The 14609-nt window shown below is 44.1% G+C and overlaps 1 protein-coding gene across 1 annotated transcript; it reads right to left on the reverse strand.

The window, feature by feature from the left end:
* Window positions 1-2945: 2945 nt before the first annotated feature.
* LOC123138663 (3-ketoacyl-CoA synthase 6-like) lies at window positions 2946-4428 on the reverse strand. The gene has a single exon (XM_044558600.1). It carries the CDS (start codon window positions 4410-4412, stop codon window positions 2946-2948), a length of 1467 nt encoding a protein of 488 aa, XP_044414535.1. The 5' UTR covers window positions 4413-4428.
* Window positions 4429-14609: the final 10181 nt, after the last annotated feature.

The following is a 14609-nucleotide window of genomic DNA, read 5'->3' on the forward strand; positions in this document are numbered from 1 at the left end:
TAAATAGTGCAAAGGTTGATGAACCACTAACAAAAGCCTTGGAGGATTATGACTGTGACAATGCAAAATGTTTCCATAACTAATCTATTATGATGGTGCATTGATCTAAGCTACGAATTTCAATTGTAAAGCACATGGCAAAACAAAGCAGCAGCATAGAAATGAAGATTAACACGATGCACATTGCAAAGCTTTGCAACCTCAACAAAAGCAGTACGAAAATTATCTAAAAGGACCAAAAGGCAAACCTTCCAGTTGCAGGATCATCCTTGAGCGCAGGGAACGTTGGAGGCCATATCATCACAAAAGGATGTATATCACCCAAATATCGATCCTCTTTTGTCACCTCATATACTTTATGCAGTGTCCTGCACTTGATATCCAGCAACACATGCTCGGCATTGTCCCCCACCTGTTTTATTTGGAGAGTAGTATTGCCATCCAGCATACTCAAACCAGCTAACATGTCACGCAAGCAAATGCTGTCCACCAGCAACCAGTCACCCCCCTTCTGGAGCCAGATATGAAGTTCAAGCTCTTTCACATTGATAAGGTATACACCAGCAGCATCGTCTGCCCGTGACAAGATAGTGTTTCTCGCGACATGCTCGACCCCTTGTGGGAGCTGAATCGTTGAGAACGTCGAGGCCATCAAATCCAAGACAATAACGTCGCTCTTTGTGGCTGGCATATAGATCTTATTGTCAACGAGCACGGCCTCCAGATCCGACCGTGGAGGAGGGATCTGGCCAATGGTCAAGCTATATATGCATAACCCAGACACCATCTTGCCACATGTAGACATACGATGTATGTTTCCTATCCACGGTAGACTGCATCGACACGTAGAAGTAGAACACACCGTTGCCTTCTTCCTTGGAGAGGATTCCAGAGTATGTGTAGGAGCTTTCGAACCGGAGTCGGGGGACTGAGAACCCCGGGAAGACGACATTGCCCCTCTGGGGGCACAGCAGGCTGTGCGCCCGGAGTGTCGACCGGGTCTGGTCGTGGTCGTGGCGCTCGTTCCTCATGAGCAGACTGCCATTCCTGCAGTCCATGATGGAGTTCGGCGCGCCGTGGTCTCTCATGTAGGCGCCCAGGCTGGAGGCCGCGCGGCGGACCACCGCGGCAAGCTCCGGCGGCTGAGGCAGCACCGGCACAAAACGTGGGACGGTCGGCGCTGCCGAACAGTAGGAAAGGTCTTAGAGTTGAGCTAGATAATAATGGAAAAACTTTGCAAATAGGAAAATTATTACTCCCAGAGGAGGGCATCTTCTGTCTAGGGTTTCAGATCTTATTGATCCAGTCACAAGTTCTTGGGATGAAGATTTGGTGAGACAAACGTTGTGGCTAATTCATGCTATAAAAGAGTCCTCGCCATTCCCCTTGCGATGCATAATATGTCAGATTTCATTCATTGGAGCTACACAAAGAATGTGTTGTTCTCTGTTCGATCAACTTATTTGGCGGAATGGAATCAACAACATGGGAGGAAATTGCAATATACTAACCGTATGGGAAGAATGAATGTTAATCCTATTTCGGGTAAGATTTGGAAACTATCCTATCCAAGAAAGGTGAAAATTTTCAACTGGCGCACATTGCATGACACTCTACCTTGTCGGCTTACGCTTGCGAACAGAAACCTGAAAGTCATGCCCATCTGCCCATCCTGTTCTAATGCGCCAGAGGATACAAAACATAGGTTGTTTCTTTGTCAGAAAGATAAGGAGGTTTGCTATAAGTTGGGGTTGGACGAGGTGACCAACAAAGCTTGTGTTATTGATCGTGCAGGAGAGGCAGTCCTTGAATTTTTATTTCTTATGCGAGAACATGATCTAGCTATATTGGGCTTCCAGAATGCCCGCGAACTAATTGCTATTACCACTTGGTACTTATGGTGGGATAGATGTAGGCTGGTCTATGAAGGAAAGTTTCAAGGTGCTCAACACACTTCTAAGGGGATTCATGCTAGAGCGGCAAACTTTGTTAATGCTTTCAAGATGCTCACGATGGGTTTTGTGAAGATTAATGTGGATGCTCCTTTTGATCGTGACCTACTTACGGGCACAACTATCACTGTACTCAGAGATGATAAAGAAAAAAAAATCATTGTTGATGGAAACTGAAAGATTGATTGGTGTGCTGATGTCCTCACACAGCAGTAGCTTCGGCTCTAAGATTCAGATTATCTCTCAAACATAAAGCGGGTGCCTTGTCATTAATTCTGACAATATGGAAGTCAGCATCTCTCGCACATATGAAGAATGGAGGACGTTCAGCAGGAGCGGCGGCAACATTTTTGATGACTGTTATTTTTTAGCCTATGATTTTCCTCTCGCTAGTTTTGAGCATCGTAATAGGGAAGCGAACAAGGTAGCTCATGAACTTGCCAGGTTAGCTAGATTTTGTCAGACAAGGGAAATAGTTTGAGGAGCCTTTGGTCAAAATTATACAATCTCTAATAGACGATGTAACCGTTATTTCTAATTAATAAAGGTGCTTATTTTTCAAAAAAAAAAAGTCTTAGAGTTGAGCCCTCACATGTCCAATTCCTTGTCAGACAAAAGGACAACTCTATAATAACAGATATTTTATATGTTGCTCTACTTGCCCACGAACATAATTTAGTTTCCTATTTTTTACCCCAACACAATTACATGTGGCTATATACGAAGAATAAAGCAAGATTAACCCGTGAAGGTATTGTTTATTGTTGCATGAACAAATAAATATTACTCCCTCCGTTTCTAAATATAAGTCTTTTTAGAGATTATATCATGGACTACATACGTACGGAGTAAAATGGATGAACCTATACTTTAAAATATGTCTATATACATCCGTATATAATCTCTATAAAAATTTCTAAAAGGATTTATATTTAGAAAACAAAGGGAGTATTATTGTACGAATTGAGTCACGCTTGTACGTGCACAAACATTTTAGCTCACTTCCGAGATGTTGAGCGGATACATATGGATAGAATCAGCCCACGGCGTGCCAATATCGGTGTTGCTGGCCGACGTGATGCACTGCCACACGGCGCTGTTGCACTTGAACCCAGAACCAAACCCGACCATCCACACCCGGTCGCCCTTGCGCATCCGTCTCTTCGCCTCGATGTATGCGAGCTCGTACCACAACGAACTGCTAGATGTGTTCCCGAACCGGTGCAGCGTCATCCGGGATGGCTCGATATTCTCATCGGATAAGCGTAAGCTAGTTTGCACCGCGTCGATCACCGCCCGACCACCACAATGGATGCAAAAATGCTGGAAGGCCCTGCGGAAATCGGGGACATATAGCTTGATCTTCTTGTTGAAAACCTTACGTGCAACGAACGAGAGCGCAAAGAGCAGCTTCTCCGATGGTGGGAGGACGAGGGACCCTATTGCAACGATGTTGGCCTGAAGCGCGTCGCCGGCGACAGCCACGAGCTCCTTGGAGAGGTTTATTCCCATTTCCCCCACGTCGTCCTCCTCCTGGTACGCGCACCGGTACGCTCTGTCTTGCGCGGCGGTGATCGTCCGCACGATGTGCCTGAGCCGGAACCGGGATTTGGACGTGGACGTCGACAGCAGCACCGCAGCCGCGCCCATCCGGAACAGGGCAGCGGGCAGCAGCATCGCGCGGTTCTTCCCCGTGTAGTTGATGAGCAAGGTGGACTCCGTGGACACCATGAGGGCGTGCGCGCCACGCGGCGCTGCCTGCAGGAGGTTCCTCGCCACCTCCAAGGAGATCACCCCGGCGCTGCACCCCATGCCGGAGATGTGCATGCTCCGGATGTCGGCTCTGAGCTTGTACCTGTTCACGACGATGTCGGCCAAGCTTGGGGTCGGGTTGAAGGCGGTGCAGTTGGTGACGAGTATGTCGATCGCCTCGGGACATATGCCCGTCTTGGCGAGCAGGTCATCGACGGCCGCAAAGATGACCTGCTCCGCTTCGTCGCGGCCTTCACTTAGGGTGCAGCCCGGCGGAATGTAGTGCAACGAAGGGTGGACGTAAGTCTGGTCACCGAGGCCCGAGCGCTTGAGCATGCGCGCCATGAACCGGTAACCGCCATCATCGAGCGAAAAGCGAGCGTTCTCGGTGGCAGAGCCTATGGATACGCGGCAATTGGAGTTAGGCCGGCAGCAAGAGTAGTCGACGAGGTAGACGCTGCGAGGGCGGCTCATGAGGTAGAGTGTGGCCAAGGCGAACGGAAGAAAGACTGCCAGCAAAACGTGAACCTGCCGCAGGCCATGGAGGCAGGAGAGGATCTCGTCGGGTCCGAGCTGCGCGGCTTTACGAAGAAGGACGAGGACCATGGCCGGTGTGGCGACAAGGAGGAGGAAATTGTTCACCATGATCTCGAACAAGTGTTTGAGATGGGATGGTGAGATGACCATGTCGCTGAGGCGCACACCCATCGTGGAGCTTCGTTGTTGGACGTGATGAAAGTGTAGGAAACACAAACTTCTATTAGTAGGAGATTTTAAAAGCACGCCATAATTATTGTTTACGCATCCAACTGTTTACTAATTAGGTCATTTTTTTGCGCTTGTAGCCGCCGATGCTGTCACCATTAGGCTACCCATAGTGGGAATAACATAGATAGTAATATCACACATACATAGATAAAATAGATGATGTTGCAAGCAATAAATGAAGCAAGAAAGGCATGTGGTAACATAGCTAGTTACTAGTAGTATGAGACTACCCATAATGGGAGTAACATAGGTAGTAACATCATACATATCTAGATAAAATAGATGATGTGACAAGCAATAAATAAATAAAAAGAGGCATGTGGTAACATAGCTAGTTACTACTAGTACGAGTAACATCACATATATCAAGCCAAGATGTGTCTATAGCCTAATAAATAAAGTGTTGCATGTTACCACACATATGTTACTCCCCACTATAGAGGTAGTAACATAGAGTAGTAACACATGTTACTACTCTATGTTACTACCCATTGTGGCTAGTATCAGTAATATCACATATCAAGGCAAGATGAGTCTATAGCCTAATAAATGAAGTGTTGCATGTTACAACACATAACTCCCCACTATAGAGATAATAATATAGACTAGTAACTAGGGATGAAAATGGAGTGGAAACTTTAGGTTTTTCCGAAGGAAAAGTGGAAATGGAAGGGAAATATGGAAACGGAAACGAAAATTTGTAAAACGGAAGTGAAATAGAATTTTTTACGCGGAAACGGAAACAAAAATGAAACGGTATTTTCCGATGGAACAGACATGGAAACGGGAAGTTCCGTTTCTGTGAATATAGAATTTCTATTTTGACTATAGACCTATGGCTGCTTTTTAGCCCAACCACACCAAACAACGCACAATGAAACAATGAATAGAACGGATCATTTGAGGCCCAACTACTACTACCACACATGTAGTCAGCTTGACCCTCTATGCAATTGTCTAGTATTATTACAATACTACGCTAAGTTGCTAACATAATGATATTATTTTGTAGCCATGTTAATAATTCATTAATTTTGTTTGTTTTTGTGTGTATTTCTCTATGATTCAAGGGGTTTTTAAGTTCCCGTCAACACCCACTTCTGTTTCTGTGTCTGCTTTGTATTCGCTCTGTGTTTGTTTTCGATAGTATCTGTTTCCGTATTCATTTCCGGGGTTTTTGTATTCGTTTCCACTTCTGCCAAAATATATGAAAACAAATGTGGTAGCACTCAGTTCCATGCGTTTCCGTTCCGTTTTCATCCCTACTAGTAACATAAGCTAGTCTTACAAGCAACCATTCTGATTTCAAAATATCTGGCATGGACATGGTCCGCTTACAAATAAACGAAGCCCATGCATGCACCATCCTCTCACAATATTCAGTCTCGTGACAGTTGTCGTTGGTGAGTGTCACATCCCGTCGCCATCTTGACTCGTGGTTTCATGGATACAAACTCGATTATCTCCTAATTCTCATGTTTCGAATCTCACAGAACGCATGATAATGCGGCTGTTGATGTGTACCAGCCGAGATTAATTCCTCTCTCCTAGGAAAGCACGTTATAGTTCATCAATTTGTTGTTGGTCAGTGGGTGAGAGCGATTGATACACTAGCGCATTAATTCCCTTGTTCAAGGAAAAGGAGCTATACCAGTACAATCAGTCCTATGTGCGATTTCTATACATGCAATGATGGCGCTTGATCTGCCAAAAAAAAACTTTGGCAAGCATAAGAGCACCTTCAATAGAAGATGCAAATTTGGAAATGTAAAAATTTACATCTTCAAACAAAAAAAATACATTTTAATGTTAAAAAAGAGGCCAACTCCAATAGATGATGCAAAACGGAGATGTAAAAGAGCAACTTCAATAAAAGATGCAAACTGGAAATGGAGAACCGGCCGTCGGCTGCGCGGCTGCCGTACAACCGTTGTTCAACCGCATAAATTGAAATAAAACATCCAAAAAATAACTTAAAAAATTTCACATGTCCACAATATCAAATTATTACAAATTCACAAGATCAAATGTAACACACATACAACATAGTTTTGCACAATACAACAAACAAATAATGAAACTAGGCGGTTCTTTCGCCATGCCATTTCCAATACTCCTCCATCAAATCCTTCTGAAGTTGATCGTGCGCATCGAAGTCTCTAATTTCATTCTACACCTTCATGAAGCGTTTGATTCGCTCTTCTTTTCTCATCGGCATAACGCGTACGTCCATCAAGTGATACAAGATGTAATCTATCCTGTCCACGCTCATTCTCAACGATCATGTTACGCATGATCACACAAGCAGTCATGATAGTGCCGATGCAAATGGACGAGCGTCCAAGTTTTGTCCGCCCGTGACTCATTTCAGGCTTAAATTTGGGTCGGATTTGCGTTGGCGCGGACACAGAGCGGATGTGTGTGACACCTGCCCTGTCCTCCCCCTGGCCTGCCACACACTGGCACATCCACTCCATTCACCCTTCTCTCCCAAAACCCTGCCGCCCCCTATTGTCCGTGCCTCCACCATCGACGGCGCGGCCGGCAAACAGTGCTCTGCCCGCAAGAAGCAGCCCAAGAAGGTGTAGGCGCTGGAGCAACGAACCATATAGCCGGTGAAGAGGGTTGTCCAGAGGAAGGTACATGCCAACAAACTGGAAGCAGCCAACGCGGCCGCCCTCGCCGCTGCCGCGCAACTGGAGGCCACCATCGCGAAGAATGAGGCCCTCATCGACAAGGCCACGCAGCAGACCCTGGTGATTCAAAGGTTCAGCCATGGCCGCGGCGAGGCGGTCATTCTAGCCACTGCCGCCATGGCCACGACAAGCACAGGATCGTCGGATGCCATCCACCACGGGCAGAGTCGGCGCACACCTCCACCAAGCCGCAGACGCCCGACTTCCATCTACAACACGACCTACAAGCCACCCTTTTCTACACCTCGTCGGAAGGGGAGAGTGATCGCACCGGCCACCCCCCGCGCCCGCGTCCATCAACCTCAATGCCACACCTATGGCCGGCGGGTTGCCCACCGGGGGGAAAGAGAAGCGCCCGAGGGGGAGACTAACTCCAAGAAGAAGGAGAAGCGCGATGCGGTGACATTTGCCTTGCAAGAAAATTTGCAAAGCATGATGACCCAAAAGGAAGCAAGGGAGGAGAAGTATAAGCAAGAGAAAGAGAGCAAATGAAGGCCTACATAAGTGAAGGCGGTGCAGTTGGTGACGAGTATGTCGATCGCCTCGGGACATATGCCCGTCTTGGCGAGCAGGTCATCGACGGCCGCAAAGATGACCTGCTCCGCTTCGTCGCGGCCTTCACTTAGGGTGCAGCCCGGCGGAATGTAGTGCAACGAAGGGTGGACGTAAGTCTGGTCACCGAGGCCCGAGCGCTTGAGCATGCGCGCCATGAACCGGTAACCGCCATCATCGAGCGAAAAGCGAGCGTTCTCGGTGGCAGAGCCTATGGATACGCGGCAATTGGAGTTAGGCCGGCAGCAAGAGTAGTCGACGAGGTAGACGCTGCGAGGGCGGCTCATGAGGTAGAGTGTGGCCAAGGCGAACGGAAGAAAGACTGCCAGCAAAACGTGAACCTGCCGCAGGCCATGGAGGCAGGAGAGGATCTCGTCGGGTCCGAGCTGCGCGGCTTTACGAAGAAGGACGAGGACCATGGCCGGTGTGGCGACAAGGAGGAGGAAATTGTTCACCATGATCTCGAACAAGTGTTTGAGATGGGATGGTGAGATGACCATGTCGCTGAGGCGCACACCCATCGTGGAGCTTCGTTGTTGGACGTGATGAAAGTGTAGGAAACACAAACTTCTATTAGTAGGAGATTTTAAAAGCACGCCATAATTATTGTTTACGCATCCAACTGTTTACTAATTAGGTCATTTTTTTGCGCTTGTAGCCGCCGATGCTGTCACCATTAGGCTACCCATAGTGGGAATAACATAGATAGTAATATCACACATACATAGATAAAATAGATGATGTTGCAAGCAATAAATGAAGCAAGAAAGGCATGTGGTAACATAGCTAGTTACTAGTAGTATGAGACTACCCATAATGGGAGTAACATAGGTAGTAACATCATACATATCTAGATAAAATAGATGATGTGACAAGCAATAAATAAATAAAAAGAGGCATGTGGTAACATAGCTAGTTACTACTAGTACGAGTAACATCACATATATCAAGCCAAGATGTGTCTATAGCCTAATAAATAAAGTGTTGCATGTTACCACACATATGTTACTCCCCACTATAGAGGTAGTAACATAGAGTAGTAACACATGTTACTACTCTATGTTACTACCCATTGTGGCTAGTATCAGTAATATCACATATCAAGGCAAGATGAGTCTATAGCCTAATAAATGAAGTGTTGCATGTTACAACACATAACTCCCCACTATAGAGATAATAATATAGACTAGTAACTAGGGATGAAAATGGAGTGGAAACTTTAGGTTTTTCCGAAGGAAAAGTGGAAATGGAAGGGAAATATGGAAACGGAAACGAAAATTTGTAAAACGGAAGTGAAATAGAATTTTTTACGCGGAAACGGAAACAAAAATGAAACGGTATTTTCCGATGGAACAGACATGGAAACGGGAAGTTCCGTTTCTGTGAATATAGAATTTCTATTTTGACTATAGACCTATGGCTGCTTTTTAGCCCAACCACACCAAACAACGCACAATGAAACAATGAATAGAACGGATCATTTGAGGCCCAACTACTACTACCACACATGTAGTCAGCTTGACCCTCTATGCAATTGTCTAGTATTATTACAATACTACGCTAAGTTGCTAACATAATGATATTATTTTGTAGCCATGTTAATAATTCATTAATTTTGTTTGTTTTTGTGTGTATTTCTCTATGATTCAAGGGGTTTTTAAGTTCCCGTCAACACCCACTTCTGTTTCTGTGTCTGCTTTGTATTCGCTCTGTGTTTGTTTTCGATAGTATCTGTTTCCGTATTCATTTCCGGGGTTTTTGTATTCGTTTCCACTTCTGCCAAAATATATGAAAACAAATGTGGTAGCACTCAGTTCCATGCGTTTCCGTTCCGTTTTCATCCCTACTAGTAACATAAAATAGTCTTACAAGCAACCATTCTGATTTCAAAATATCTGGCATGGACATGGTCCACTTACAAATAAACGAAGCCCATGCATGCACCATCCTCTCACAATATTCAGTCTCGTGACAGTTGTCGTTGGTGAGTGTCACATCCCGTCGCCATCTTGACTCGTGGTTTCATGGATACAAACTCGATTATCTCCTAATTCTCATGTTTCGAATCTCACAGAACGCATGATAATGCGGCTGTTGATGTGTACCAGCCGAGATTAATTCCTCTCTCCTAGGAAAGCACGTTATAGTTCATCAATTTGTTGTTGGTCAGTGGGTGAGAGCGATTGATACACTAGCGCATTAATTCCCTTGTTCAAGGAAAAGGAGCTATACCAGTACAATCAGTCCTATGTGCGATTTCTATACATGCAATGATGGCGCTTGATCTGCCAAAAAAAAACTTTGGCAAGCATAAGAGCACCTTCAATAGAAGATGCCAATTTGGAAATGTAAAAATTTACATCTTCAAACAAAAAAAATACATTTTAATGTTAAAAAAGAGGCCAACTCCAATAGATGATGCAAAACGGAGATGTAAAAGAGCAACTTCAATAAAAGATGCAAACTGGAAATGGAGAACCGGCCGTCGGCTGCGCGGCTGCCGTACAACCGTTGTTCAACCGCATAAATTGAAATAAAACATCCAAAAAATAACTTAAAAAATTTCACATGTCCACAATATCAAATTATTACAAATTCACAAGATCAAATGTAACACACATACAACATAGTTTTGCACAATACAACAAACAAATAATGAAACTAGGCGGTTCTTTCGCCATGCCATTTCCAATACTCCTCCATCAAATCCTTCTGAAGTTGATCGTGCGCATCGAAGTCTCTAATTTCATTCTACACCTTCATGAAGCGTTTGATTCGCTCTTCTTTTCTCATCGGCATAACGCGTACGTCCATCAAGTGATACAAGATGTAATCTATCCTGTCCACGCTCATTCTCAACGATCATGTTACGCATGATCACACAAGCAGTCATGATAGTGCCGATGCAAATGGACGAGCGTCCAAGTTTTGTCCGCCCGCGACTCATTTCAGGCTTAAATTTGGGTCGGATTTGCGTTGGCGCGGACACAGAGCGGATGTGTGTGACACCTGCCCTTGTCCTCCCCCTGGCCTGCCACACACTGGCACATCCACTCCATTCACCCTTCTCTCCCAAAACCCTGCCGCCCCCTATTGTCCGTGCCTCCACCATCGACGGCGCGGCCGGCAAACAGTGCTCTGCCCGCAAGAAGCAGCCCAAGAAGGTGTAGGCGCTGGAGCAACGAACCATATAGCCGGTGAAGAGGGTTGTCCAGAGGAAGGTACATGCCAACAAACTGGAAGCAGCCAACGCGGCCGCCCTCGCCGCTGCCGCGCAACTGGAGGCCACCATCGCGAAGAATGAGGCCCTCATCGACAAGGCCACGCAGCAGACCCTGGTGATTCAAAGGTTCAGCCATGGCCGCGGCGAGGCGGTCATTCTAGCCACTGCCGCCATGGCCACGACAAGCACAGGATCGTCGGATGCCATCCACCACGGGCAGAGTCGCCGCACACCTCCACCAAGCCGCAGACGCCCGACTTCCATCTACAACACGACCTACAAGCCACCCTTTTCTACACCTCGTCGGAAGGGGAGAGTGATCGCACCGGCCACCCCCCGCGCCCGCGTCCATCAACCTCAATGCCACACCTATGGCCGGCGGGTTGCCCACCGGGGGGAAAGAGAAGCGCCCGAGGGGGAGACTAACTCCAAGAAGAAGGAGAAGCGCGATGCGGTGACATTTGCCTTGCAAGAAAATTTGCAAAGCATGATGACCCAAAAGGAAGCAAGGGAGGAGAAGTATAAGCAAGAGAAAGAGAGCAAATGAAGGCCTACATCAAGATACAAAAGAAGAAGTTCGAAATGGAGGAGAACATACAAACGGAAAAGCTTGAGATAGAGGTGGCCAATGCCAAGACCACAACAAAAGAGGCGGTGCCCGCTTTTATGGTGAAGGAGAGTGGACATCATGATGACGGACTTGAGCAAGGTGTCCCCGAGAAGAAGGGTTTGTTTCGAGAACAGGCAAAAGGAGATGCTCGAGCTAGACGGGTGATCTATGGCTGAGAGCACCATCTTTTTTGTATGCGGCATGAACCACAGCCGAGATGTATGGTGGTTAAACTAGGGTCGTCTTTTTTGTGTGTTGGCAACTGTGCCGGCCACTGGCAAGTGTGCCAGCATGAACTGTACCTAATCCCTGCCCTCTCACACCTTCTCATTTTGATGATTTGAACGTTTTTAGCCGCCAGATTTGGTGTATATGGCAAAATCCAACACACCTCTAAATTACTGCCCAGGAAAAAAAATGCAGTCATTATGATGTCATCCTGACATTATCGAGCTCAAGAGAGGAAACAAGAATTTTAAGTTGGATACCAAGGCAGGGGATAGAAAAGTAGTACACGAATGAGTTTCATTTTGCAGGGTTGCATCAGCATATTGCAAATATTCAAGCGAAATATGCGTGAAATAGCAATTAGATGTAGTCCATTTTACCATGCCATAAAACAGTACCAGTTACACCAAACATCAATCTAGTACCATGTTCTATGTAGCAACTGACGAGATGATGTGGTGGTAAAGCAGAATTTGAGTAGGTGTTGAGTTCATTGGCGTTTTCTTTTTGAGGATTGAGTTAATTGGTTCTACCTATTTCATCAGATGTACTAAATAGTAACTTCTATAGAATGAATGTTAGCTACTACGGCACATCTCTATATGGAGCAAATTCACTTTATAGGAGTTCTTATGATAGTGGTTCAGTAAATGCTGGTACACGTAACTGAACTACGAAGCTGCACTTGAACACTATCATGTAACTTAGAACTTGTGTGGTGTTGTTGTGTAAAGAAGTAAATGGAGTAATAATATAATATCAGGAAATAGACATAAAAATGTGACCTGCACTACCTCTAATTTTCTGGATGCTAGCAGTATCTAACAGTTTTCTTGTACATTATGTACTCTTTAACATTGTACTTGGTCCTTGTTCTATTTGATAGTCGCTTTTAAGTAATGCAAAGTTTTCAGTTGTGCCTGTTAAGAATTGATGATATTTCTATTTTTGCAGCAGGGGCAATGGAATTCAGGGTACTTTGAAATTCAGGCCAAAGTCACTCGGTGTAGATTATTGCGTATGCAAGAGGGCCATCTGAATTTTTCTGGATGCCATGTGTAGCGATTGATATGAATGGAAAAGCCTTTGAAGGATACAGTAAGCAAGCTGCTGGTTGCATAGGTTACACTATTTTTGGTACATGAGTATATTAGTTTACAAGATATTCCGCAGCACTTCTATCTTATTACACATGTTGGAATTGTTGTTGGTTGGTTTCGTGCATGTGAAGCAAAGTTTGTGACATAAACATCATGTTGGCTATATACCTATATCCCTATCATGCCTTTGCAAAATAAAAAGACATCCATTGCTACTCGTTATGCATCATGATAACAAGTAAAGAGTTTGTGATCTCTGCTAAGAAGCATTTGGTTAGCATTGTAACTCTTTTCGGTGAACTTAGAAGGATTGTGTATCATCAGAAATGATGTAATCAGTATGTTATGCTATAGACATACGAAGTTCCATGGAAGTATATTATTTTGATCAATAAATGCTAAAAACTATTAAAAATAATAATATTCTTTCTATGGCCATTCATATGTATTTTCCCTTCTCTACTACATTAGATAGTGGTTTGGATTTTTCTTTAATCTCTGGTCCCTTGATGTTTATAGTCATGCTTACATGGAGAATTGCCTGATTGGGTATCATTAGAGGTGATGTAACAAGTCTTGTATGCTTAGACATATCAAGTCCCAAAGAAGTATCCATGGATGCAAAAATATGTAAATAGAGTAAGAAACTTATGTGTCCCTTCCATTTCCATACATATGTAGCTTTCCCAAGTTTTCTAGACTTATCTTTTTTTACAAAATCTATAGTTAATAGTGGGTTAGATTTTTTTAACTCTGGGTCCTTGCTGTGTAATGACATCCTTATATGGCTCCTCCTCTTGTATGGAGACATGATGGTTAAGGGATTTATTGTCTTCATTATGTAGTTGTACAATTCCACTGAAATTTAGTGTCACATGCTTATTCAATCCCTACTTTGAAGACATAGTTTTATTCATCAACTTATGCTTAAAGTTATGATCGAATATATATTGATGGAAATCTCTACCATTCTATTGCCGAAATAGGCGGGCATGGCAACACGCGCCATCATTATCTTGTGAAAATATGAAAATGAATAGGGAATGAAATGAGCATAACACTCGTTTATAGTTGCAGGAACTAGTTTTGGCTTGGAATATGACAATGAGCCAACATTTTTAAACTTCATAAAAAAATAAATCAATAAATTAAATTGTTGCCCTAATAAAATATTAATTATGGGACACATGGCTTGTGCACACACTTCCACCGTAACCGAGGACAAGTTTATAATGTTGACATAAATTCTCGCCATCATAGGAGGTGCTAATATTGACATCATTTTTTAACCAAAACAAAGTAGAGTAGGTACCATACTTAAAATATTTAAAGTAATGCAACTGACAATATCTTTTATATAACAAAAGGAAACAAAACAATGGAAGAAATAAGCACATGAAGATCATCCGCTTAAAATAACGCAGACGATTAATAGAAATACAAATATGTTCGAATGTCGATATTGCAGACATTGAAAGAGCCAAGGTGTTTAGAATTTGATAGAATAAATAAATAAATAAAATATTTATATAAAGCTTTGTCCCAATGAAATAAGAATTGTGAGACACATGATTTCTATGCACGTATGCAGTCCCCAACTTCGGGTTTCTTATATAAAAAAATGCAATGTCATAGAATTGTCTCAAAAAAAATACAATGTCATAGCATAGGTAGGATCTATGGGGTTTTTTTCTTTCGCTTTTTTCCCACTGCATCACAAAACACAAA

The sequence above is a fragment of the Triticum aestivum genome, chromosome 6B (assembly GCF_018294505.1).
Source record: "Triticum aestivum cultivar Chinese Spring chromosome 6B, IWGSC CS RefSeq v2.1, whole genome shotgun sequence".
In the NCBI taxonomy this organism is placed as follows: Eukaryota; Viridiplantae; Streptophyta; class Magnoliopsida; order Poales; family Poaceae; genus Triticum; species Triticum aestivum.